At 47.3% G+C, this 25,940-nt stretch overlaps 2 protein-coding genes across 6 annotated transcripts in view; both read right to left on the reverse strand.

The window, feature by feature from the left end:
• Window positions 1-298: 298 nt before the first annotated feature.
• On the reverse strand, window positions 299-12,827 carry KLHL38 (kelch like family member 38). Of its 2 annotated transcripts, none has more exons than XM_038760484.1 (4): window positions 12,671-12,827; window positions 9,650-11,057; window positions 5,960-6,065; window positions 299-910 (listed from the first exon to the last, which is right to left on the reverse strand). In XM_038760484.1, exons 2-4 carry the CDS (start codon window positions 10,997-10,999, stop codon window positions 621-623), a joined length of 1,746 nt encoding a protein of 581 aa, XP_038616412.1. In that variant the 5' UTR covers window positions 11,000-11,057; window positions 12,671-12,827; the 3' UTR covers window positions 299-620. The 2 variants fall into 2 exon arrangements, with proteins under 2 accessions (XP_038616412.1, XP_038616410.1); XM_038760482.1 differs by having other exon boundaries at window positions 9,650-11,061.
• Window positions 12,828-23,091: 10,264 nt separating this feature from the next.
• Window positions 23,092-25,940, reverse strand: part of ANXA13 (annexin A13) — a 41,328-nt gene continuing 38,479 nt past the window's right edge. For all 4 annotated transcript variants that reach the window (XM_038760426.1, XM_038760429.1, XM_038760427.1 and 1 more), the window contains one exon: window positions 23,092-23,416. In XM_038760426.1, coding sequence (XP_038616354.1) covers window positions 23,297-23,416 — 120 coding nt within the window. In that variant the 3' untranslated portion in view covers window positions 23,092-23,296. The remainder of the gene's footprint in view (window positions 23,417-25,940) is intronic.

Consider the following 25,940-nt stretch of genomic DNA (forward strand, 5'->3'; position numbering starts at 1 on the left):
CTTAATCCCCATTTTACAGATGAGGTAACTGAGGCACAGAGAAGTTAAGTGACTTGCTCAAAGTCACACAGAGTAATTCTACAAATTTTCTTCGTGTAATAACCCCCCCTGAAAAAAACACCGATTTAAATTGCAGGTTTATAGTTCACCGAAGACTAGAGGTGGCCCTAGAAAGAATTTTATTCTGACAGAATTAGGTCAGTTATAGATGCTAAGCACTGAATTCCATTTTAAGCAGCGTGGCCTAGAGGGAAGAACACGGGCCTGGGAATCAGAGGACCTGGGTTCTGATCCCGGCTCCGCCGCGTACCTGCTGTGTGATCTCAGGCAAGTCACTTACTTCATTTCTCTGTGCCTCAGTTTCCTTGTCCTTTAAATGAGTCTTTCATATCCTTGCAATCCCTCTTCTTTTGACTGTAAACCTCGGTATATACTAAGCACTTAAATATCATGGTCATTATTTAAATACATTACATAGATGGGGTTCAGGGGATTTCTCTTTCTGCAGAGCTTGGGAGCATCATCTCCCTGCTGCAGCCATGAGCAGGTGGAGGCCGGGATGCCCCGCTCTCCCCTTTGCCCTCTTGCACGCACCCCAGATGGTGGTCGGGTCGCCCAGCTCATAGGGGACTGGCAGCGTGAGGGATGCCCTGGAGAGCAAGGCAGCCGTGATCAAAGAGTCTGTGAGGGAGCTTCCCTTCGGACGTCCACGTGTCGGTCTCAGGGTCGTAGCAGTCGAAGGAGTCGGAGTCCTCGATGCGGCTGTCCGGGGTGAGCCGGCGTCCCCCGGTCACGTAGAGCTTGTCCCCGACGACGGCCGCCCCGTGATGCATTCGCCGGTCCTTCATGTCGGCACACTTGGAAAACTTATTGGTCTGAGGGTCGTAGGCAAGGACCCTCCTCGTGTAGCCTGAAACGGAAATGGGGAATTGGAGCGATCGGCGTCACCCGAGGAATCAGTCTCTAACGTCCCCTACGGTCCCTAACTTCCTGTCCCTCTTCGGGATTTGACATCATTGCAGATTCTCTCCCAAACAGTCAATCAATGGTATTTGTGGAGTGCTTAATTGTGCAGAACACAGCACTGAGCACTCTGGAGAGTACCAAACCACCCAGTTGGTAAGCGTGATTCCCACCCCCAAGGAGGTTACAGCCTCTCATGTGCCCACTGCTTTTTGGGGCCACCATATTCTACGGCCCTTGACGATAGCACAGGGCCCTACTTCCAGCTCTGAAGCTGTTTCTGAGAATTGTTGGATTTCTTAGTCTGAGAGGGAAAACCCGGGGCCAAGGAGAGAGAGCAACAGATAGAGGAATCTAAAGGCCCATGGTATTCCAGGATAGCTTAAGTGCAGTGCTTCTGAATGCCAGGATGCTGGACTATATGACTTCTATTTCTTCGACTTCCACGATTCTACTCCCAGATTTATTTCTGAAGGAATTTCTTGAACACCTATGGTTTCCGATTTTCCACCTATAAAGTGGGGGCTTCAACGACCTGCCTCCTTTTAACATTTGTTCAAAGCAGAAATGCAGTGTGATCTGGTGGAAGGAGTCCAGGATTTGGAGTTGGGAGATCTGGATTCTAATCCCAGCTCGACAATTTGCCTGCCACATGGCCTTGGGTGAGTCACTTTTAACTTCTCAAGGGTTCTGTTTCTTCATTTGGAAAAGGGGAATTAAATTCCCGTCTCCCTCTCTTTTAGATTTGGGAGTCCATGTGGTCATGATCTATGTCTGATCCGATTATATTGTACTTACCTCGATAATATAATAATAACGATGATAATGATGGTATTTAAGTGCTTACTATGTGCCAGGCACTTTACTAAGTGCTGGGGTGGATACAAGCAAATCAAGTCGGACATCCCCATTTTTCAGATGCGATAACTGAGGCACAGTGAAGTGAAATGACTTGCCCAAGGCCACACATTAGACAAGTGGCAGAGTTGGGATTAGAACCTATGACCTTATGACTCGCAGGCACAAGTTCTATTCACTACGCCATGCTGCCTTTTGGCACAAAATAAATGCTTAACAGATATCACCGTTATTATTTGTAAATGCTTTGAGGTTCTTGAGTAGAAATAAATTTATCCGCATGGATCAGCTACGTCTTCTTTAGAATGTCAGCATGAGGAAACCATGTAACTGGTGTTCAGTATTGTATTTCTTCCCTAGCACTTGAAGATGTTCAAATGTTGACCGAGGTAGCGGTCTGGAGCTCTTATTCCATGTTTACTGATGACAATTGTGCATAGCCATAATGATAATAATGGCATTTGTTAAGTGCCTTCTATAATAATAATGATGACATTTGTTAAGCGCTTACTATGTGCGAAGCACTGTTCTAAGCACTGGAGGGATACAAGGTGATTAGGTTATCCCACGTGGGGCTCACAGTCTTCATCCCCATTTTACAGATGAGGCACAGAGAAGTTAAGTGGTTTGCCCAAGGTCACACAGCTGACAAGTGGCAGAGCCGGCATTGGAACCCATGACCTCTGACTCCCAAGCCCGGGCTCTTTCCACTGAGCCACACTGCTTCTATGTGCCAGGCACTGTATTAAGTGCTGGGGTAGATACAAGGTAATTAGGTTGGAACCAGTCCCGGTCCCACATGGGGTTCACAGTCTAAATTCCCATTTTTCAGATGAGGAAACTGAGGCACAGAGAAGTTAAATGACTTGCCCAGCCACGCAGTAGACAACTGGAGGAGTCAGGATTAGAACCCAGGTCCTCTGACTCCCAGGACTGTGATTTTTCCATAAGGCCACGCTGCTTCTCACTCCAGCAAGTGCCAGATGTATTTCAGTAAGTCAGTGTCATGCCTCTAGAGCCCAATTTTAAAGCTCTAGTTGCTCTGAACAAAGAACTTTTCACTCTTTGAGGTCAGAGACCATGCCCTTTATTTCCATATTAGTGTCTAATACAGTGCTCTGCACACAGTAGGTTCCCAAAAGTACCACGGAATGGTAGATTCTTGAGATTCAGCTTGTGAAGTAGGAATTCATCTTTTATTGGTAATATGTCACCAGACCCTGGGCACATCAAGAGAAGCAGCATGGCTCAGTGGAAAGATCATGGGCTTGGGGCTTGGAGGTTGTGAGTTCTAATTCTGGCTTTGCCACTTATCGGCTGAGTGACCTTGGACAAGTCACTTAACTTCTCTGCGCCTCACTTACCTCATCTGTAAAATGGGGATTAAAACTGTGAGCCCCAAGTGGGACAACCTCATTACCCTGTATCTACCCCAGCGTTTAGAACAAGTGCTTGGCACATAGTAAGCGCTGAACAAATACCATCATCATCATCATCATCATTATTATTATTATAAAGCATCAAATGCAGCCAAAGAGAACGAGAAGTCCAAAGGACGGGAAGGTGTGTACCAGGAAGTGTACAAGTAATCCTGGATAATAGATGTGTACAAGGAAGACAGCCCTTGTCCAGGCCAAAATGCCTGTTAGCATCATTGAATCTGCTGACCCGCGATAAAGGAGTCCCATTCGATCGCTGTTTTTAAAAACACGGTCCATAAACACGTTGAAGCGGTGAGCATGAGATTAAACTAGTGTCACAGTTTGAGCCAGTTTAGACTGTTCAGCTATCTTGTGACCAGTATGTATCTGTGTTGTGAGTGTAATGCAGTAAGGATTAATATTTGATTTTGCAACAGACCATTGAGTAATGAAAAACAAAATGTGGCCCCTCTCTTAGGTCAGGCTAAACAAGGAGCTCGGGGTAAGTTTTGTCCTTGTTGTAGCCGTCATTATTATTACTATGGCATTTATTAAGCGCTTACTCTGTGCAAAGCACTGTTTTAGGGGCTGGGGAGGTTACAAGGTGATCAGGTTGTCCCACGGGGGCTCACAGTTTTAATCCCCATTTTCCAGATGAGGTAACTGAGGCCCAGAGAAGTTAAGTGACTTGCCCAAAGTCACACAGCTGGCAATTGGCAGAGCTGGGACTTGAACCCGCGACCTCTGACTCCAAAGCCCGTGCTCCTTCCACTGAGCCACACTGCTTCCCTGGTATTATATTTGGAAAGTTCTAACTATGGGTCGAGCCCTGTTCTAAGTGCTGAGGTAGCTACCAATAATTCAGCTCAGACACACTCCCTGTTCCACTTGGGGCTTTCAGACTAAGTAGGAGGGAGAGTCAGGTATTGCCTCTCCATTTTACAGTTGAGGAAACTGAGGCATAGAAAAATTAAGTGACTCCCGGGTCAGTGCTGTTTCCATTAGGCCATTCTGCTTCTCTTAATCCCATCTCACTGCCAGACTCTCTCCCACATCCTGCTCTGGTCCTGGAACACCCTCCCTCTTCGTGTCTGATGGATGATCATTCTTCCCACCTCGAAGGCACATCTCCTCCAAGAGGTTTTTCATCATCATCAATCGTATTTATTGAGCGCTTACTGTGTGCAGAGCACTGTACTAAGTGCTTAGTACAGTGCTCTGCACACAGTAAGCGCTCAATAAATACGATTGATGATGTACTAAGCGCTTGGGAAGTACAAGTTGGTAACATATAGAGACAGTCCCTACCCAGCAGTGGGCTCACAGTCTAAAAGGGGGAGACAGAGAACAAAACCAAACATATTAACAAAATAAAATGAATATTTTCCTGATTAAGCCCTAATTTTCTCTTCTCCCACTCCCTTCTGCATCAACCTGGCACTTGGACTTGCTCTCTTTATTCACCACTCCCTTAGCCTTCCAGCACTTGCTTTAATTCTATTTGTTCTGACAATTTTGACACCTGTCTCCGTGTTTTGTTTGGTTGTCTGTCTCCCGCTTCTAGACCGTGAGCTCGTTGTTGGGCAGGGACCGTCTCCGTATGTTGCCGACTTGTACTTCCCAAGCTCTGCACATAGTAAGCGCTCAATAAATACGATTGAATGAATGAATGAATCTTCATGGAACCCCCCCCCAGAAAGGTGTTCTGACTCAGAGAGCGGTTGTACCTCTCAGAATTGAGCTGGAGGCCTATAAACTCCTGTGGACAGGGACTGTCTTCAATGTATTTATCTTTGTGATATTCCCAGTGATGTCGATGGTATTTGCTTAGTGCTTACTCTGTGCTAAGCACTATACTACGCTCTGGGGTAAACACAAGATAACCAGGTTGGACACAGTCCCTGCCCCACATAGGGCTACTCGTCCAGGTAGGAGGGAGACCGCATATTGAATCCTAATCTCTGCCAATTGCCAGCTGTGTAACATTGGGCAAGTCACTTCACTTCTCTGGGCCTCAGTTCCCTCATCTGGAAAATGGGGATTAAGGCTGTGAGCCCCCCGTGGGACAACCTGATCGCCTTGTTAACCTCCCCAGTGCTTAGAACAGTGCTTTGCACATAGAGAAGCAGCGTGGTTCAGTGGAAAGAGCCCGGGCTTTGAAGTCAGAGGTCTTGGTTCAAATCCCAGCTCCGCCAATTGTCTGCTGTGTGACTTTGGGCAAGTTACTTCACTTCTCTGTGCCTCAGTTCCCTCATCTGTAAAATGGGGATTAAGACTGTGAGCCCCACGTGGGACAACCTGATCACCTTGTATGCCCCCAGTGCTTAGAACAGTGCTTTGCCCATAGTAAGCGCTTAACAAATACCATCATTATTATTATTAGCAGTAAGCACTTAATAAATGCTATCATTATTATTATTATTATTATTTTACAGATGAGGAAAGTGAGGCATAGAGAAGCGAAATGACTTGCCCAAGGTCACCCAGAAGGCAAGTGGCAGTCTGGATTAGAACCTAGGTCCTCTGAGTGGGTGCTAGACAAATATCAGTAATAATGAAAATGAATAATAATAGCAATCCAATCTGTATTCTCACCTCAGTCCCAGGAAGGTAAAGGCCCTTGGAGGGGCAAATAGTCATGACACATGCCTGTTAGTCACCCTTCCTCTTCATGAGGTTTTCGTTTTCTGCCTAGTGACATCTAGTGCAAACGTTACCTCCCACAATGATAATTCGGTCTCTAAGCAGCACTGCAGGGGCGCACACGTTTTTGATCATCCTCGTTTCCATTCTGAACCATGTGTTTCTGGAAACATGGTAAACCTGTAGAGGAAAAAAAATGCAGAAACGATGCTGGGAACTTGGCAAGTTTATGCATTCATTTTTCTAGATGTTTGTATAACTGCACACATCTAGGCTTTTCCTTCTGTCCCACAATTTGTACCCAATTTATGCGCTTGCCTTTCCCCGTTAGATTATAAGATCCTCGAGGGTAAACACCACATCCTTTACTCATATATTTTCCCAATCATTTAGTGTAGCATCCAATAAGTGCTTAGTACAGTGCTCTGCACACAGTAAGTGCTCAATAAATATGATTGAATGAATGAATGAATACTGCCACAAAAGAAATAAAGAGCATTCAGCAGGCATGCAATAAAAATCTCTGCTGGATTGCCTGGTTGAAAGAAATCAGGGTGGGTACCTTTCATGGGTGATGTTATTAAACATAAGCAAACAATATTGCGGAACAATGCATCTAGATGGCTTCCCCGCTAACCCTGTAGGCCTTGCATTAATTCAATAAAATGGACTAAATCAGGAGACTTAAGGTTTAACAATTTTCCTTTACTGGTCAAATTGCAGCTTGAGTATCAAATGAAACATAGCCGCTTTGTGCAGATATTCTTATCGATTTCTCTTTACAAGACAGTCTGGCACATTAAGAAAAAAACAAAAATAAATATAGAGACATTTAGTAGGCGGGATTTAGTTTAGGTCTGGTCTCCTAGGACTTTCTCCCAATTCGGCCTGAGGCAACGGAACACAATTGCAACGGGAGAGATTGCCAGAAACAAGTTCATTGCTTGTTGTGGGCAGGGCACGTGTTTGCCAACTCTGTGTTGAACTCTCCCAAGTGCTTAATACAGTGTTCCGCACATAGTAAGGGCTCGATAAATACAACTGATGATAGCGATAATGTCTGCCTCAAGATCTAAGCTTAGATCCCCGAAGGAAAGGCAAAGGGAGCTATGGATTTCTAGCTGCTACTGTCTTCATTTTCCTTGGCACGAGTGCCACCCTGCCATCAGTCAATCATATTTATTGAGAGCTTACTACATGCCGAGTATTGTACTAAGCGCTTGGGAGAGTATGCTGCAACAGAAGTAGCAGACACATTCCCTGTCCATAATGAGCTTACGGTTTAGCGTGAGAGACAGACATTAATGTCCCATACAGAGTTAGCTGAGGAGTCGTGAGGAGAATATATAAATAGTCATTAACTAATGAATCCTCACAAAACCTTGGAAGGTTGAGTTTAGTGCAATTTACCTCGTTGGCTAGTACAGTGCTTCACACATGGAAAATACTTAATAAACGTCGGGTATAATGATGATGATGATGGAGGTGGTAAGTACCATTATCTTATTTCACGGATGGGGAAGTAGGTGATGGCAAGATCTCACTTAAGATTACATTTTAGACTGTGAGCCCACTGTTGGGTAGGGACTGTCTCTATATGTTGCCAATTTGTACTTCCCAAGCGCTTAGTACAGTGCTCTGCACATAGTAAGCGCTCAATAAATACGATTGATGATGATGATAAAACCGCCAGCGACCTAGCCAAAAAAAGGACTCAGGCAGGAGCTGCAAGAATTTCTGAGCAAAATCATCAGCAAAATCCTGCCCTTGTTTTTGATCACAGATAGGCAGATGAACTGTTTTCTTATCGAAGCACCACGGCTCTGCTTGAAAACGCCAACCGGATCCTTCCGATACCTCCAGACGTTCATCCCGGCTGTCTGACGCTCCCATTCGGAAACCAGACCTCAGTGGTTGGGAAAAGCACTACCCCAACCTGCTGCTTTTAGTTGTTTTTCCAGGCCAAAGTCTAAAACGGTCACTCACACGGGCCATGTCTGGGCTCTGTAAAGAATTTGTTTGGTTTGGATGCTTTAGCCCATCCATTTACGTCTTGAAATGGTAGTTCTGATGATTCAAGGCTCTGTAAAGAGTTATTGAGCTGGCTTCTCATCTGGGCTTGAAACTGAGTCTTTGACAGCAAATGATCCAGAGGAACCAGACTCTCAGACCTCTGTGATGGGAATCTTTGGGATTATTTGGTAGCGTGGACCTGGTCAGGTCCTGTCTCCATTTAGGAGTACAGCATTTTATCTTTGGGCCCACGGGCTGAATATTAATTATTATTACCTACCCCAGAGGTCTCCCCTTCCTTTCCCACGGGAATAGGCAGCCGCATTCCAAAACTCCTATCATGGCAGTGAGCTCAAACTTCCATTTGGTGCCACAGGATGTGGTCCTCTTGGGAGCAGAGTGGAGAGAAAATTCCCATCACTGCCCTTCTGTTTCCCCTCCCAGTCGCTGGGTAGGTTGCCAGTCAAAGGACTATGTTCAAGCCTGCACAGAGCCTCGAGGGGAAGGGCTGAAGAGTTACTCTCAAATTAAGGGTTCGAAGCAGGTCTAAAGATGGTAGCCTGGAGTGGGGTGTGTGCAGGCTGCTGAAGCTGGTAGCACCCAAACCTCCAAGCCATGCCTCTCCTAGTGATGTTGTAGCAATGAGGAAGTGTTGGGTGGGAGCCTGGAGCTAGGGATGCTATGTGTGGGGGGACCAGGAGGAAACTTAGGTACCTTTCCTTTAAGGCCCCCCTAACCTTGCTGGAATTAGGCCCTTCAGGGACAGACAGGATCCTCAGCAGCGGAGTGAGTGGGAAAACTGCTGGTTGCTTGAAGCTTTCTCATCATTTTCTTCCCTCCCCTCCCTTTCAACCTTGCCTGGCTAGGGAAGTCCTTTGCCAAACTGCAGATTAAAGCTCCTATGCAGAGGGGTGAACTGGGCTGACTGGGAAGGGGAAATGGCACCTTGGTCAGCCAGCTCAGGAGACTGGACAGAGCTTGAATGGGCCAGACAGAGAGGTTCTGTCTCGAGAAAACAGAAAGTCACATTAGCCTGGGCTGACATAAAAGGTATTTACATGGATCAGTGATAAACTTTAGTTTTTACCTCAGGTGAAACTAAATCTTCAAACTCTCATACGTAGCATCTCTCATGGGAAGCAGTGTGGCCTAACGGAAAGAGGATGGGCCTGGGTTCTAATTCCGGCTCTGCCGCTTGCCTGCTGTATGACTCTGGGCATGTCACTTCACTTCTCCTCAGGTTCCTCATCTGTAAAATGGGGATTAAACCCTACTCCCTCCTACTTAGACCGTGAGCCCGATGTGGGACAGAGATTGGGGCCAGCCTAATTATCTTGTATCTACTCCAGCGCTTACTGCAATGCTGAGCCCAAAGTAAGCATTATAAATACAATTAAAAAAACCTCTGACTATATTACAAGATAACATAATTGCTAGTCAGCAACGGTGCAATGCAGAGATCTAGGATGCTTGTGTGAAGTCAGGAAACATTTTAAACTTCTAAACCTTGCCCTTCACTGCCTGATCTAAAGGCTTAAGGTCACAACGTGACATTTTCTGAGGGACAGCCAGAGGTGAGCACCATTCAAAAATGAGGTTTTATTTTATTAATGGTCAATTATGGTGCCGAGAGAGACCATACACTGAAGACTGACTCTCATACTCTCCCAAGCGCTTAGTCCAGTGCTCTGCACCCAGTAAGCGCATCGATCGATGGCTGGATCGATTGCCTGAAGACCAACGCTGATTACCTGTATGAGCCGCACGGGATCTTGCATAACGTCTTCTCCTCCAAAAAGGTAGAGTCTTTGGTCTTTCACGGCCACGGCAGGGTGGAGAACGGCCACGGGCATGCCGGCCATGGATTCCCAGACGTTGGAGATGCTGTCATATCGCTCCATGGAAGTCAGAATCTCCTGCTTGGCCCCCATCCCCCCGATGGAGAAGATGAAGTTCCTGTAGGCCGTGCTCCTGTGGGAATAACGCGGCACCAGCATGGCTTTTCCCGCTCTCCACTGGTTGAGCTTCAGAGAGAAAATGTAGACTTGATCGCTGATGTGGCTTCTCCCGCCACTCGCGGCCATGCCCCCCAGGACGTAGATGTTGCTGTGCAGGGTGACCGCGGCGGCTTTGTAGAGACGCGAGGGCAGCTTGGCGAGGCTCAGCCAATGGCCGGTCTTCTCTTCGAACAGCAGGACATCCCTGGTGGTCTGCTGGCTGTCCTTCCTGCCCCCGAGGAGGATGAGGAATTCTCGGCTGGGATACCTCCGAGGGACGTGGCCCAGCGGCTCGGGACCCGCGGCCCCGGCGCTGTGAGGAGAGAACGTCTGCCTCTTCGCCGCCTCCAGGATCCTTCGGCAAGCCGGGGACGCCTGGAGGAGGGAGTCGTTGATGATGAAATGGAAGAAGAAGGCCGGATGGACGTACTGAAGCCTGACTTTCTGAAACAGGTCTTGGATGTATCCCTCCCGGGCCCGGAGGTCGTGCCTAATCCAGGCCATTAGCGTCTCAAACACTTCCTCTTCCTCTCCCCAGAGCTCGTCGTCTCCCAGGTAGTTGCTCAGTTCCAAGGCACAGAGCTCCTTCAGGTCTTCGGAGGTAGCCACTTGCGGGAAGCATTTCAGAGCCAGAGAGCGGGCCTTCCTCCTGAGGCTCTCGCAGCTGAAGAGCTCGGCGAGCCGGATCATGCTCAGGCAGTTGCTGGGAGCCAGGCGGTTCTGGAGAAAAGAGGAGCAGGCCTCGAACAGCCGGAGGTACTGCATCATGGAGGCGGCCTCCATCAAGCACAGAACGTTCTCGCCGGTGATGAGGACTTGCCCCGTGTATACGTACTGGATGATTTGTCCCAGGACGTCGGCGCTGACGCCTTTCAGGTCTACTCTGGGCTGGACGCTCTCCCTGAAGTCGTCGCAAAACATTGCCCTGAAGTAAGGGCTGCTGGAGGCCAGCACGTTTCGATGGCAGGGAACCTCGCGGTCCCCAGAGCATAGGGTCACATCGGTCAGGATTTGCTCTTGCCGGAGCACGTTGAGCTGTCTCAACAAGTCAGAGGAGAAGTCCTGGTCTCTGAAGAGCAGTTCCTCCGCTGAGTCCTCATTCATCCTGGCTCTGAGGGGAGGACTGAGTTGGACGAAAAAACTGAGATATAGTCTCCGAGGCCTGACTGGGGATAATAATAATTATTATTATTTCATTCATTGTCGTATTTATTGAGCGCTTACTGTGTGCAGAGCACTTTACTAAGCACTTGGGACGTACAGCACTTAGTACTTGTTAAGCGCCTACTGTGTACTGAGCACTAAGCAGCTGGGACAGAGTCCCTGTCCCACATGAGACTCACACTCTTAATCTCCGCTCACCCGATGAGGTAACTGACACCCAGAGGAGTGATGTGACTTGCCCCAGGTCACGCAGCAGACCTGCGGAGGAGCCAGGATTAGAACCCAGGTCCTTCTGACTCCCGGGCCAATGCTCTAACCACTAAGCCATGCTGCTTCTGGATGACTAGCTCCAGGAGGATTGTCTCATCAATCAGTCAAACGATCCATCGATGTCATGCCTTGAGCACCTGAGTGCACAGCCTAGTGGAAAAAGCACAGGTCCTGCTACCTGCCTGCTGTGTGACCTCAGGAGGGTCACTTAACCTCTCTGTGCTTTAACTCCCTCATCTTTAAAATAAGAATAAGGTGCCTGTTCTCCACCCTGGTTTAGACTGTGGGCCTTAGATCAGGACAGGCATTGCATCCAATTTGATAATAATAATAATAATAATAATAATAATAATAATAATAATAATAATAATGGCATTTATTAAGTGCTAACTATGTGCAGAGCACTGTTCTAAGTGCTAGGGTGATTACAAAGTGATCAGGTGTGGGGGGCTCGCAGTCTTCATCTCCATTTGACAGATGAGGTAACTGAGGCACAGAGAAGTTAAGTGACTTGCCCAAAGTCACACAGCTGACAATTGGTGAAACCGGGATTTGAACCCATGACCTCTGACTGCAAAGCCCGGGCTCTTTCCACTGAGCTACGCTGCTTCTCTTGCATTGACCCCAGAGCTCGGCACATAGTAAACATAAATATATAATAATTTACTAAACGTCATCATTATTACTGTACTAGGCCCTTGGGAGGGGCCGACAGAGTGGGTCACATGTTCCCTGCCTTCAAGGAGCATACAATCTGATGGAGGTCTGTACTTTCCTGTCGTCTTAAGCAATAAACTCAGAATTTAAATTTAAATTAAGGAAAGTTGAATGTTGTGCTGGAAACCTCAAGGTTCACTCTGTCTTTTGTCCCCCACCGAATGTAGAACTGGATGGATGGGACATTAGCGTTGCCCGTGAGACGGACTGTCGACTCGGAGACCGGAAACCATTTGGCTTAGTGCGGACTGACGGTTCCCCTGTAGGGAAATTCACTTTGCACAATCAAAGTCGGCTTGTTTAGCTGTTTCTTTCTACAAATCTCAGATTATTCATCATTCAGTAAATTCATGCACTGCTTCCTGGGTTTGGGTCATTCCCCAAGTATGTAAGCCTGGCGGGGCAGGCTCTGGTAACTAAGCAGACTAAACGGGGGGAGGACAGAAGATCGAAACAGAACCGGGTCATTTATTAGCTGTGCTCCGCTGTGCTGGGAGGGAATAAAAAAAAGGGAAGAATAAATACTGCACGTGGAGCAGACCAGGGGCCAACCAGGATGTGGGAAGTTTCCTCGGTTTGGGGACAATCGACGCCTTCTATCCTCAGAAGAATTGAAATATTTACCTTGCTCTGTCCACTACGGGATCCCCTCAGGCCTCCGCCATTTATTCTCCTTTGAGATTTTTCCACCGTTGGGGCACGGGTGAAACTGCAAACCCAGGTCGTTCCTTTTAGTTGCCAAGTGATTTTTTAGTCAGGGTGGTTTCTGGAAGTGTTTATTCTGAAGGCACTTTTGCTGTGCTATGGAGCTTTGTGAGCGAGTCGCTGGGCGGGAGACATTGTATACATTCCAGGCTAAGAATAGTCCCATCTGTACTTTCCACGGTTATCCCATGTGACTTTCCAGTTGCCTTTTGCAACGAGTCGACAGAGTTGAGAGGATGGCTTGCTCTTGCTTTCCTGCTAAGTGTTTACTTCGGACAAATGGAGCCAGAGAGAACATCTCCCTTACAGAAGACCGCTCTGAGCTTGAAAATGTCCAGAGTTGACGTCTGGGGCTGCAGAGGGATTCATTCATTCATTCAATTGTATTTATTGAGTGTTTACTGTGTGCAGAGCACTGTACTAAGCACTTGGGAGAGAACACTATCACAACACTATCACAACAGACACAATCCTGCCCTCCACAAATCCTGAGCCTAAAAGGAGGTGTCTAAAGGCCTGTGATCTTGAGGGGAGATGGAGGCTAAATGAGAATTAGTTTAGCCAAGTGTGACTTTTAGCTTACATTCTCCAGGAATTTTAGCAATAGCGTTTTTTAGGTGCTTATCGGGACAAAGCATTTTACGAAGCATTGGGAAAGAGTTTGGGTCCTTGGGCCTCAAGGGGCTCTCAATCTGTGAAATTTTCTCAGAGTCACCAGGATGAAGGACTGTCTAGCCAGGGTCCCTAACCTTTCACTTAGCTTTGTGCAGCGATTCCCAGCTGGGACAGCCCAATTTAATGAGACTGACCACGGGGTAGTAGTGATAAGCTCGTTGTGGGCAGGGAATGTGTCTACATCTGCTGTATTGTACTCTCTCATAGTGCTTAGTACGGTGCCCTGCATATAGTAACTGCTCAAAAAATATTGATTATTTTACTAGATGCTTATTACCTGCAGGGCACTGTACTGAACTGGGGGAATGATTACAAAGTTGGGAATTAGTCCCTGACCCTCAATCAGTCTAAGAATGTTTGAGGAGAGAGGTGACTGCCAACAGACACATAGGGAATGATGAAACAATAAAATATGAAGACACCATGTAAGACGAACACAAATACTCAAGAGAAAAAACAAAAGCAGTGGGGGGGCTGTGGCTAGAGTAGAAGAATTTCAGGCTCTTCGTGGCTCAGAGTCCAAGGCACACCTGTAGCCACAGCAACTGCTTCAGCATCCCCAGTCTTCTTGAGGTTTTGTGGTGGTCTCATACTGCGACTGCTATCCTCTTTCCTGCCAAAGTGGTGGAGGGTGGGATGGGATGGAGTCTTTTCCATGGCAGGGAGGAGAGCAGGTGCCGGTTCCCAGAGAGGCAGCGTGGCTGGCAATTTAGTGGTTAGAAGACCCAGTGACCTTAAAATCTATACACTTGCAGCTTAATATTTAAGTGCTTACTATGTGCCAAGCACCGGGGTAAGAACAAGAAAACACCCATTAGATTGTAAGCTCCTTGAGAGTAAGGACCAGGCCTTTCAGTTCTATTGTACTCTCCCAAGCACTTAATGCAGTTTCCTGCCAAGTGAAGACTGTTGAATGAATACGTATTGCTATTATCAGCTTTCACTATGAGCTTCCTTTTCTTAACTTTCAGTAGGTACTTAATAGACATAGATATAGCCCACAAAACACATTCTGCTTGCACGATTTAGTTTTTGCCTTTTTAAAAAAAATCAGAATTTACCAAGGATCGAGGCTAGACAGGAAATGAGGCAAGAGGACAAACAAGAGATTAGAAATAGGATTTAACAGGCACAAATTTTACAGTTCTGCAAAAACCCAAGCCCGTGATAAAAAAGAACATAAAATAAAATCTGAGAAAGAAATGCAAAACTTTCCATGGTCTAAATTTTCCTTAAATTTGCTCTAAAGAATCCCACAGTACTCTCAATCTAGTCTTTGGTGCATCCTTTCTATCCCAAGTGTCTCACTATCCACCCCATACCTCTCTCTGAGCTCTCATTTTTGAAGTCCCAGGCATGTAGGTGTCTTTGTTTTAAAAGATGGTCAACAGCTCTCCCCACGTGATAATAGTAATGATGGCATTTGTTAAGCGCTTACTGTGTGCCAAGCACTGTTCTAAGTGCTGGGGGGATACAAGGTAATCAGGTTGTCCCATGGGGGGCTCACAGTCTTAATCCCTATTACACAGATGAGGTTACTGAGGCACAGAGAAGTTAAGTGACTTGCCCGAAGTCACAAAGCTGACAAGTGGCAGAGCCGGCATTAGAACCCATGACCTCTGACTCCCAAGCCCAGTTTCTTTCCACTGAGCCACGCTGCTTCTCTCTCTCCTTAAATCCCACCTCCTCCAGTAAATCTTTTCCAATTAATCTCCCAGTACCACGAACCATATCATCTCTTCTTCCAACTCTAGCACTCACAAACTCATTAATACTCTCCTCAGGACTCTTCTCTATATGTGCATCCAGCTATTTATTTTGACCACTCTGGTTGGAAATATGTTGATGTTTGTTGTCCCCTGTTAGAGTGGAAGTTCCTCGTTGGCAGGGAATGAGTCACTTTATTACAGTCTGCATTTCCCAAGTGCCTGGAGAGTGACACCGCACAAGCGGACGATTAGTAAGTACTTGCAGGAATAGTTTTTGAGCACTGTACCGCAGAGTACCATACTAAATGAAGGGAAATAATATACAGGCGGGAATTAGACACAGTTCGTGTCCCTCAGGGGACTTTCAATCTGAAAATAAAAAGATGGAGAAGGGCCCGATGACAGACAAATATGGAGAGATGAAATATAACTACTAGGACAACATAGAGACTTAAAACATTGATCAGTAAGGGTCAGTGGCTAGAGGAGGAGAATTTCAGGCTCCTTGTGACTCGGGGTCCGCAGTCACAACGGCAGGCAGGGTGATTGATACAGCAACAGCTGCACAATCTTCCCGAAGTTTAGCCTCACACTGAGGCTACTTTTCTCGATCCCGCTGGGTTGGCATGAGGCAGGATGGGTGCTACAATTACTCCAATTCCATCAGCGTGAGAAAAGTGTTTTATGGCTAAGAAAATTCGCTCTTGGGTAAACCTTGCCCCAACCTGGTGAATTAGGTGGGCCTTCTGATTGCAGTCATTTGTCAGGGGACAGAGCCGAAGAAGAGAGGTTTTTAAGCCCACATCCAGACTGTTTGTTGAGCCAGGAAAAGAACATGGCTCTCCCGGCTCCTTCTCCACAGCTTGAGGCATTGGCACCAGGGCCCATGGATTGAAAAAGCTGCTTTCTTCTCGTTAGGCAATCCTTTCGCCTTCACCAGGTGATGTGGCCAAGAATTTATTTGGAAACTGGCCCCGGCAGGAAAAGGTAGGAATTCCTTTGGGATGAAATTCAGCGGAGTTCCTACGAGGAGAAGATAAACTTGGAACTTCCCTGGCATTTTCTTCCCCTGGCATCTGATTAGTTCTTTCAATTGTTTATTCTTCTGGGCCTTCCAACCATCCCGAGAATTAGACACGGTCCCACCTCTGCCACTTGTCTGCTGGGTGACCTTGGGCAAGTCACTTAAATTCTCTGCACTTCAGTTACCTCATCTGTAAAATGAAGATTAAGATTGTGAGCCCCATGTGAGACAGGGATTACGTCCAATCTGATTGGTTTGCATCTACCCCAGCTCCGAGTATAGTGCCTAGAACATAGCGAGTGCTCAATAAATACCATTAAAAATAAATTAAATGGCCAGTTCCTCACTGGGTCATGGCTCAGCTTCTGATTTGGGCTCCGATTCCTCCTGGATGGGTCCAGTCAGTCAGACGGTTGTATTTATTGAGCGTTTGATGTGTGCAGAGCACTGTACTAAGTGCTTGGGAGGGGAGAGTATAACAATAAACAGGCCCATTCTGGGTCCTGGTGGCTCTCTGCTTCCTTTGCTTAGAGCAAATCCCTCCAGTAGTATTTGTTGAGTCCTTACTATGTGCCAAGCCCTGTTCTAAGTGCTGGGGGAGATACAAGGTAATCGTTGTTCCCCCCCCCCGCCCCCCCCACAGTGCTTAGAACAGTGCTTGGCACATAGTAAGCCCTTAACAAATACCATAATTATTATTATTATTACTTTTCAAATGCCCTCTTGGAGCAATACACTGTATTAAGTGCTAGGGAAGTGCAAAATGAAGAAGTGGCACTCTTTCCCTGCCCACGAGGAGCTGACACTCCAACAGGAGAGACGAACATAAAAGTGTTTCAAGTGGAACAGTCAAGATAAATAGCTGAGTGCGCTATCGATTTACAGATTTACAAAAGAGCCAAGGACGGACATAAATAAATGCCTGAGTGCTCAAATGGCCGATGGGTTTATACGACAGAGTTCTGGCAATAAATCAAGGTCGGCTTGCTGGAGGAGTTGGGATTTTAGGAGGACTTGAAAGCTTGGAAGAGTTTTGGTCTGTCACAGGATTTGCTGATCTTGTGTGGAGGCAGAAAAATGAAGGAGCTACCAAAGGAGCTTTTCTAGAGAAGCAGTGTTGCCTAGTGAAAAAGCACATTCCTGGGAGTCCGAGGACCTGGGTTCTAATCCTTGGGCAAGTCTGTGTCTCAGTTCCCTCATCTGCAGAATAGGAACGCAATACCTGTTCTCCCTCTCAGACTGTGAGCACCATGTGGGACAGAGATTGTGTTGAACCTGATGATTTTAATAATAATGATGGTATTTGTTAAGCGCTTACTATGTGCAAAGCACTGTTCTAAGTGCTGGGATTTTGTATCTACTCCAGCACTTAGTACAGTCCTTAACACAGTAACTGCTTAAAAAAGATCATTAAAACCAAACAAAGTGTTTCTTAGGGAATTTGGGGGTCTTTAAAAAACAGGAGAAAGAAGCTTTCGCTCTGCAATAAGTGTTTTTTAAAATTATGGTGTTTATGGATTATTTGTTGATTTCTAGGAGTTGAATAACGACACCATTCTCCCAACAGAAACAGCACTAAAAGGCATGTGTGTGGGACTGGCATTTCAAATGGTGCTATAACTTCCTCTTCTGGAAGATAAAAACATCAGGCAGCTTGTCCTAGAGATGACTGAAATCCAAATGATCGTCCTTTCCCATCACCTCCCCTCCAGAAGGGGCTTTCCGCAGTTGTTTCTGGGAAGTACAAAGAAACCATGGGGAGCATTTAGATGCCGACCCGAGTCTTGGTCCGTCCTCCACCCAGGCTTCATAGATATTTACCCACATTTAAATGTCTCACATTTAAATAATGCGATTAAGGAATCTTACTTCTCTTCTGGGAAACAACCAGCTGCTTCTTGTAGCCTAGTGGGAGTTTCTGGGGGACGAGGTTTGGGGTTATCCATTGAGCTGTCACTGACACAGTGGGTAGTCGCCTTGTGATCCTCTCCAAAGTCTGAATCACTCTGGAGGGATATTTCAGAGGTCTAAGCAACCATTGTGTGAGTCAGAGCAAGTGCAGCGCATACATAAAGTCGTGAAATATACTAACGTCACATAGCTGTCCGTCCCTACCCTTGAGTCTTGAGGGTTTCCACAGGGGTACCCTGATCCTCCCTGGCTTCCGAGAGAGTGATTGAAAAGACTCCCGAGTGACCGATAAATCATCAGTAATGAGTACATAAAAAGCCCGTCCTTTGCTTTTTTATTTTTCTAAGCACTTTTTTTCATTTAACTAAGCACTGGGGTAAATACAAGCTAATCAGGTTGGACAGTCTAAATTCCCATCTTACAGGTGAGGTAACTGAGGCACAGAGGAGCGTGAAGTGACTGGAAGCTTGCTGTAGGCAGGGAACATATCTGCCAAATCTGTTGTATTGAACTCTCCCAAGTGCTTAGTACAGTGCTCTTCTGGAAGCTGACACTTTTTTAAAAAAATGGTATTTGTTAGGCATTTATTCTGTGCCAGGCAGTGTACTGAGCAGTGGTGTAGATACAGGCTAATAAGGTTAGCTGAAGTCCCTGTCCCACACGGGACTCAGTCTCAATCCCTATTTTACAGACTGTGAGCCCGCTGTTGGGTAGGGACTTTCTCTATATGTTGCCAACTTGTACTTCCCAAGCCCTTAGTACAGTGCTCTGCACACAGTAAGCGCTCAATAAATATGATTGAATGAATGAATGAATGCTCTGCGCAGAGTAAGAATTCAATAAAGGCCATTGATGATGAACATGATGACGATGACCACGATGACGTGCCCAAGGTCACAACGGCAGGCTATGGTGGAGACAGGATTAGAACCCAGGTCCTCTGACTCCTAGGCTCGCTCTCTTTCCACTAGGCCCCACTGCTTCCCACAGGCCATGCTGTTTTTCACCGATCCATTTCCCGTGGCCGTTCTGAGTCTGTTTCTTAACTCCCCGCAATATTCTTGAAGCGTTTCATGATGATTCTTCTTCAAATGTCTGCCAGTCAGTCTGGCTTGACTGCTGTCAGTTACTTAGGGCTTAGTCCAGTGCTCTGCACACAGTAAGCGCTCAGTAAATATCACCGATGGATTAACAGTTCCTAGCTAAACTGTACCATTTAGTGCATCTTTAAAGCATTTTCCCTGCCCGCTCTCAGGGTGATTGTCCCATTTCTTTATCCGTGAATAATAATTGAATAATCATGCTGATTAGAGTGTATGCTCCTTGTGGGAAAGGAATGCTTCCAGTGCTTCTGTCCTATTTGTCCAAGACCACCCTGAGGGTGCTCGATAAAAATGGTTATTATGAACACTGTGTAGCCAAGAAATAATTTTAACTTGGAGTGGGTGATGGTGGTGGTGGTGGAGGTGTGCTCCAAACATTTTCCCGGTCTGGGTCTGATCATCAAACCACATTCCCTTTCTTAGGTCAGTCGCCATCCCTGTTTTAGCAAGGCTAAGCGCTGCAGCCCTCGGTTTCACCATGATCTTCTCACTCACACAATTGCCTCCTCCCCCCAAATTCGATGCCTTCTGCCTTCAGCAATGCTGTTTCCAAACAGCAACCCAACCTGGCTGATTACCCTCAGTTCTGCCACAGCATGTGTTTTCACTACGCACGTTGGCTAGCTTGTGACTGCGGAATCGGGAACATTTTTCCAACCCGCGCCTGTCAGGATATGGCACGGAGTGGTGTCGGAAGAGAAGTCGTGCACCCGCATAATATGGGGCGTACCCCACGGGGAGTTTTCCTTAACACAGTTCTCTGAAAGAATGTCAACCGTGCCTTTTAATAACGTTGACATTTGCTAAGTGCTTCCTATGCCCAGCATCGGAATGAACTTAAGATAATCAGATTGGACACGATCCTTGTCCATTCAGGCTCACAGTCTGAGGGAGCGAGAAGTTGTGAGTTGCCCAAGATCATCCACTTTCCGGGTGAGGAGACTGAGGCTCCGAGAAATTGTGAGTTGCCCAAGATCACCCAGCAGATGAGCGGCAGAGCTGGGATTTGATCCCTAGTCACCCAAGTTCCAGTCCTGTGCTTTTTTTCCACTAGACCACACCACTTCTTCTAGATAAGCTGAGGGTCTGTACATTCTCATGTTCATTGAAAGCAGGTGCCTCCTCAGCTCTTTCCCCCTCCATGTGAGCTAAGGAGCCAGGGAAGAACAGACACCCCATTAACGCCCCTGCCCTCTCTTGCCCAGAAATAAGTCATCAGTCGTAACTGAAATGGAAACTTTGGTGCTTAGAATTCATTCCCTCGCTCCTTGGGTCTTCTTTCTAGCACGTGAGTCTGTATGGAGTCGGCCAAGTGGGTGAGATGGGAAGGGCCAGGTGGGTGTGAAAAAAGAATTGGAGGGTGGAATCCACAAATGCAGGCACACCCCACACCCACGTACACCCACCCTCCAAAACCCCACCACCACCCCTGCAACACATTTGCAAATGTAGAGACGCCCAGGTGTCCATCTGCCTCTGACATCATTATTGTCCAACAGGCTGAGATGGGGAGGGAGGCCGCCAGAAGGGGAGGAAGAAGGTAAGATGTCTCAATAAGATCTGCCCTGAAGACTGGCTCTGAAATGCTCTGAGCAACTGATTGATGGGGGTAGGCACAGGTCAGTTCTTTAAAAAGCTCTCAACTAATCTGTTCCCAACCCAGATATTTGCCCTCCTCCAGGGACTGTTTAATCCCTCTGCCATAGCATGTGGGAATGGGTTCAAAACCCGGCTCCGCCACATGTCTGCTGTGTGACCTTGGTCAAGTCACTTCACGTCTCTGAGCCTCAGTTCCCTCATCTGTAAAATGGGGATGAAGACTGTGAGCCCCACGTGGGACAACCTGATTACCTTGTATCCCCCCAGTGCTATGAACGGTGCTTTGCACATAGTAAGTGCTTAGCAAATGCCGCCATCATCATCATCATCATCATGACTCTGAGTCCCTTCGGAAAAAAGGCTGCAATTGCTTTGCCGTAACTGAGGTTCAACAGCATAGGACCCTGGGGTGTTTCCCCACCGGGCTGAGCCTTGGGTGGCAAAGGCCCTCGGAGGGAGTGGTGGGCAGGGCCCGGTGGTGGGCAGAGGCTGGAAGGTGCCCAGCTTGGCAGGAAAGCCCCCCAGTCTCACGGTGAGCTGCTGCTTCCAGATGCAGCTCGATGCAATCTTGTCAACCTGAGCACACTTGGAAGCAGGACCTTAGGCCTTTGGGGAATGAACTGTGGATCCAGGCATCTCCCTTGGCCAGAGGGGCACCAGGAAAATTGAGGTAGGACCCCAAAACTCCCATGGCCCTTCCAGGAATGTAACTAGAGCAGAGTGATCCAGTGACCAGTGAAGTGCAAAGTCAAGGAAGTGGAAAAATTATGCACACAAACACACACACACACACAAATGTATACCCACACTTATACATACACTTCTAGACTGTGAGCCCACTGTTGGGTAGGGACCGTCTCTATATGTTGCCAAGTTGTACTTCCCAAGCGCTTAGTACAGTGCTCTGCACACTGTAAGCGCTCAATAAATATGATTGAATGAATACACAAACTCACACATCACACACATACATACATATACATGTCCACAGAGAACTACTTGCTCCTCAAATAGTGCTCCTCTTCCTGGGAATCCAGGTTTCAGAGTGGGCAAGGCCCCAGGCTAAGGATCAGACTAAGGATCAGGAGGAAGTTCTGTTCTTCAAACTTTCCAGTGAGCTACCAGAAATCTGGTTTCCTTACATTAAGGAGACCAGATAGAGTGGTGCCGGAGTGCAGGTGGAGGAGAGGTAGAGAGAGGCCTAATGGAATGGCACTGTCCTTCTTTTCTCACCACTGTCCCCTCCTGGATAAGCCAGTTTGTCCAGATTTAGCCCCACCACTTCTGCACGATCCGGGGGCAGCAGTAGCAGTGCTGATCCCAGGTGATCCAACCCATCTTGGGCCGCGTCTTCACCAGGACTTCAAAATGTCAGCCCCAGGAAACCTCCATCTCTGCTAGAAGACACGGCCCCGGGGACTAGAATGTCTAGTTTGGGCTCGGCTCGACCGATTTCAGAGTGCCACGTGTTTTCCCCTCACCCAGGGTTCATCAGTTGTGTAACCCCCGGGTTCTAGCCGAACTGAATGTGAATCTACTTCTGGGTACAGTATATACACTTTTATTATCAACACATAGCTCTGCCATTTGCTTCAGAGTTTCCAGCAAGCGTCTGGGCTTTGTGAACATTCGGCGATACGTTAAAGAAAGAAGAAAAGGAGAGTGCAGAGGCCAGCTGAGTGAGTTCAGTGCTGATTGAACTTCTTACTATCCACTTTCAGGCACTCAAGCAGCTTGCCCCCTCCTATCTTACCTCTCTGATCTCTCACTGCAACACAGCCCACACACTGCAATCCTCTAATGCCAATCTACTCACTGTGTCTTGATCTCTCGCTCGCCACTGACACTTTGCCCACATCCTCTCTCTGGCTTGGAACTCCCTTCCCCTTCATTTACAACAGACCAACCCTCTTCGCACCTTCAAAACCCTACTAAAATCGCATCTCCCGCAAGAGACTTTCCCCAGCTTGGTCTTCATTTCCCCAATTTGCTTTCCCTTCTGGGTTGTCCACGTGCTTGGATCTATAACCCGTAAACACTTCATTCATTCAATCGTATTTGTTGAGCGATTACTGTGTGCAGAGCACTGTACTAAATGCTTATTGATACTCACCCCACCCCTAAGCCCCATGGCACTTATGTACCCTCCCATTTTCCCTATCTGTAAGTGCTTCTAATGTCTTTCTCAACTTTCAAACTGTAAGCTCCTTGAGGGCAGGGATCAGGCCTATCAATTCTATTGTATTGTACTCTCCCAAGTACTTAGTACAGTGCTCTGCACACAGTAAGCGTTCAATAAATACCCACTGATTGATTGCACAGGCAAATTTGGAAATCTCATCTTAAGGTAAACTTCCTGACCTTGATAATAGCCAGCAATTCATGGAAGCATGTTTTCAAACTGCAAAGAAAACAGGCCAGAACACTTGATGTTTTTTCTTAGTGGTTTCGCATTTTCATCTCTGGTTTGGAAAAGACAAAGGGAAGGCGGTTTCTCCTGGCTTCTCTCGGCTGCTGAGTTGCTTTAGTGAAGCAAGGCCACGAGTAGCTTCCTGAAGTCCCCAGACGTGTCAGAGCATATAGTGTCAGCGAGGGACTTCTGGTAAACCTCTTGGAACTTCTCCTTTATGGCCTGCAGGTCGACCTGTTAGGAAAGGAGACAGAATGGGGGCCGGCCCTGCCTCCAGAAGCCTTAGTTTCCCCCGTCACCCCCAGCCCCTCCTCCAGGGATCACAGGCTCAGTGCCGGGAGTACGTCTTAGTTCAAATTTGATATCCTGCCTCGCAGACCAGAATCAGGGGTTCAGGTTGCTGGCGCGGGCCTCTGGCGTCTGCCTAGATTTGAGAGCCAAACATGGAGAAGAAAAGAGTAAAAATCCTGGCTCTGCAACTTGCCTGCTGTGTGTGACCTCGGGTAAGTCACTTCACTGCCCTGTGCCTCAGTTTCCTCAACTGCAAATGGGGATTTGATACCTATTCTCTCTCCTACTTAGACTGTGAGCCCCATGTGGGGCCTAAAGATCTGGCATCTGCCTTGATTTGAGAGCCAAACACAGAGAGGGAAAGAGTAAAAATGAGAGGAAGAGGGAGAGACAAACCAAGAAGTGGGAGAGGGAAGGAAGGAGGGGGTGCTGCTGACATGATATAGTATTAGCAGAGGCAAATGAATGTCTGTGCTCATTATTCCTAGCTACCCTACCATCCACCTACAAAGTCTGGTCTGTTTTGGTCACGTCTGGGGGCACGGGCCAAGCTAAGGAAGACCTAATGGGGGCTTAACTCCAGTTAGAATGACCCCAGAGAGTGACCTTATGGTGGCAAGGTTACCTTTGGGGCTGGCTCAGAGAATTTGAGCCTCCCCTAAGGCAGTCTAGGATAGCGGTGGGTGTCCAGAAAAGTGAACCTTACGATTGATTGATTGATTGATTGATTGAACCTGAATCCCTGAGGTGGTGGGGGGCGGATGGGGACGCTTAGAATTTGGTGTCCTTTGGCCCAGGGAGGACTTGGCAGAGGCTTCTACTTCCTGGGCTCTTTTGGGGCTGAGAACGCGTCTGCTAATTCTAATAATAACTGTGGTATTTGTTAAGTTCTTACTATGTGCCAAACGCTTTACTAAGTGCTGGTGTGGACACAAGCAAATCAGGTTGGACACAGTCCCTGTCCCACATGGGGCTCACAGTCTCAATCCCCATTTTGCAGGTGAGGTAACTGAGGCCCAGAGAAGGGAATGACTTGCCCAAGGTCACACAGCAGACGAGTGGTGGAGCCGGGATTAGAACCCATGACTTTCTGAGGCCCAGGCCCGTGCTCTATCCACTAGACCGTGCTGCTTCTAATTCTGTGGTACTCTCCCAAACACTTAGTACAGTGCTCTGCACAGAGTAAGCACTCTGTAGATAGGATTGATTGATTGATTGATTAATTGATTGACCTGTTCTGGCTGGAATCGCACTGGATGGTGTCAGACCTTGATATTGGCCCCAAGTAGAACCAGCCTGCGAGGGTGGGAGATGCCGTGGTGCCACGGATTCTATTCCAGGATGGACTATAGAGAGGAGAAGAGAGGGAGGGAGGGAAAAACAGGAAGGGAGAAAGAGAGAGACAAGGAAGAAAAGGGAAGAGAAACAAAAAGAAAAGAAAAGAAAAGAAAAAAGGGAGCAGAGGAGAGAATTACAAGAATAGATTTGAAAAATAAATAGCTTTTCTGGTTGCTAAGTTATTCAAATATAGCTCCAGCTGTTATGAATTACTTTACCAAAGGCGGTGAATCAGAGTTTGGGTTGGGATCTGCCCCACTTGGATCAATAGAGACTTTTAAAAAATGTCATTAAGTTCCCCCTTCCTCTCCCAATCTCACTCCCCATTTCCAGTCTTCCACTGCAGAACAAAATGACCCTTTCCTCTTAATGAGCCCCATTTGTGGGAGACCGCAAAGCCTTTTCCAAAAACCTTAATTTCCTGTTCCTCGCCTCTCCTGATGAGACAAGGATCAGTAATGTCTCTATTCCAAAGCCACCTCACCCACATTCCCCTACTCCTCGGAACTGTTCTCCACCAACACTGAGACCTGTTTCGCCGAATCCAAGACGTCACGCTCCACCTGGATCCCCTGCGCAAATCCACACCCTCAACCCTGCCCTCGCCACCAAACTCAGCTGCCCACCCTCCCTGCCCGTCCCTCAGTTGATCTTGCACCCCCAGTCCCCAGCCCTGGATCACATCCATGGTACTCTTCCTCCACTCCCGCGTTGGGGTTGCAGAGCACCGTTGTTGGAAATCAGTGGAGCAGCGAGGCCTGGTGGATAAAGCACGGGCACGGGAGCCAGAGGACCTGGGTTCTAATCCCACTCCGCAACTTGCCTGCTGTGTGTGATTTTGGGCAAGTCACTTCACTTCTCTGAACCTCGGTTTCCTCGGTTACAAATGGAGATTCGATACCTATTCAATCAATCAATCAATCGTATTTATTGAGCGCTTACTATGTGCAGAGCACTGTACTTAGCGCTTGGGAAGTACAAATTGGCAACAGATAGAGACAGTCCCTACCCAACAGTGGGCTCACAGTCTAAAAGAGATACCTATTCTCCCTCCTACTTGGACAGCAAGCCCCATGTGGGACCCAGTGATCTCGTATCTATCCCAGCACTTAGAACAGTGCTTGGCACG

The sequence above is a fragment of the Tachyglossus aculeatus genome, chromosome 18 (assembly GCF_015852505.1).
Source record: "Tachyglossus aculeatus isolate mTacAcu1 chromosome 18, mTacAcu1.pri, whole genome shotgun sequence".
NCBI lineage: Eukaryota > Metazoa > Chordata > Mammalia > Monotremata > Tachyglossidae > Tachyglossus > Tachyglossus aculeatus.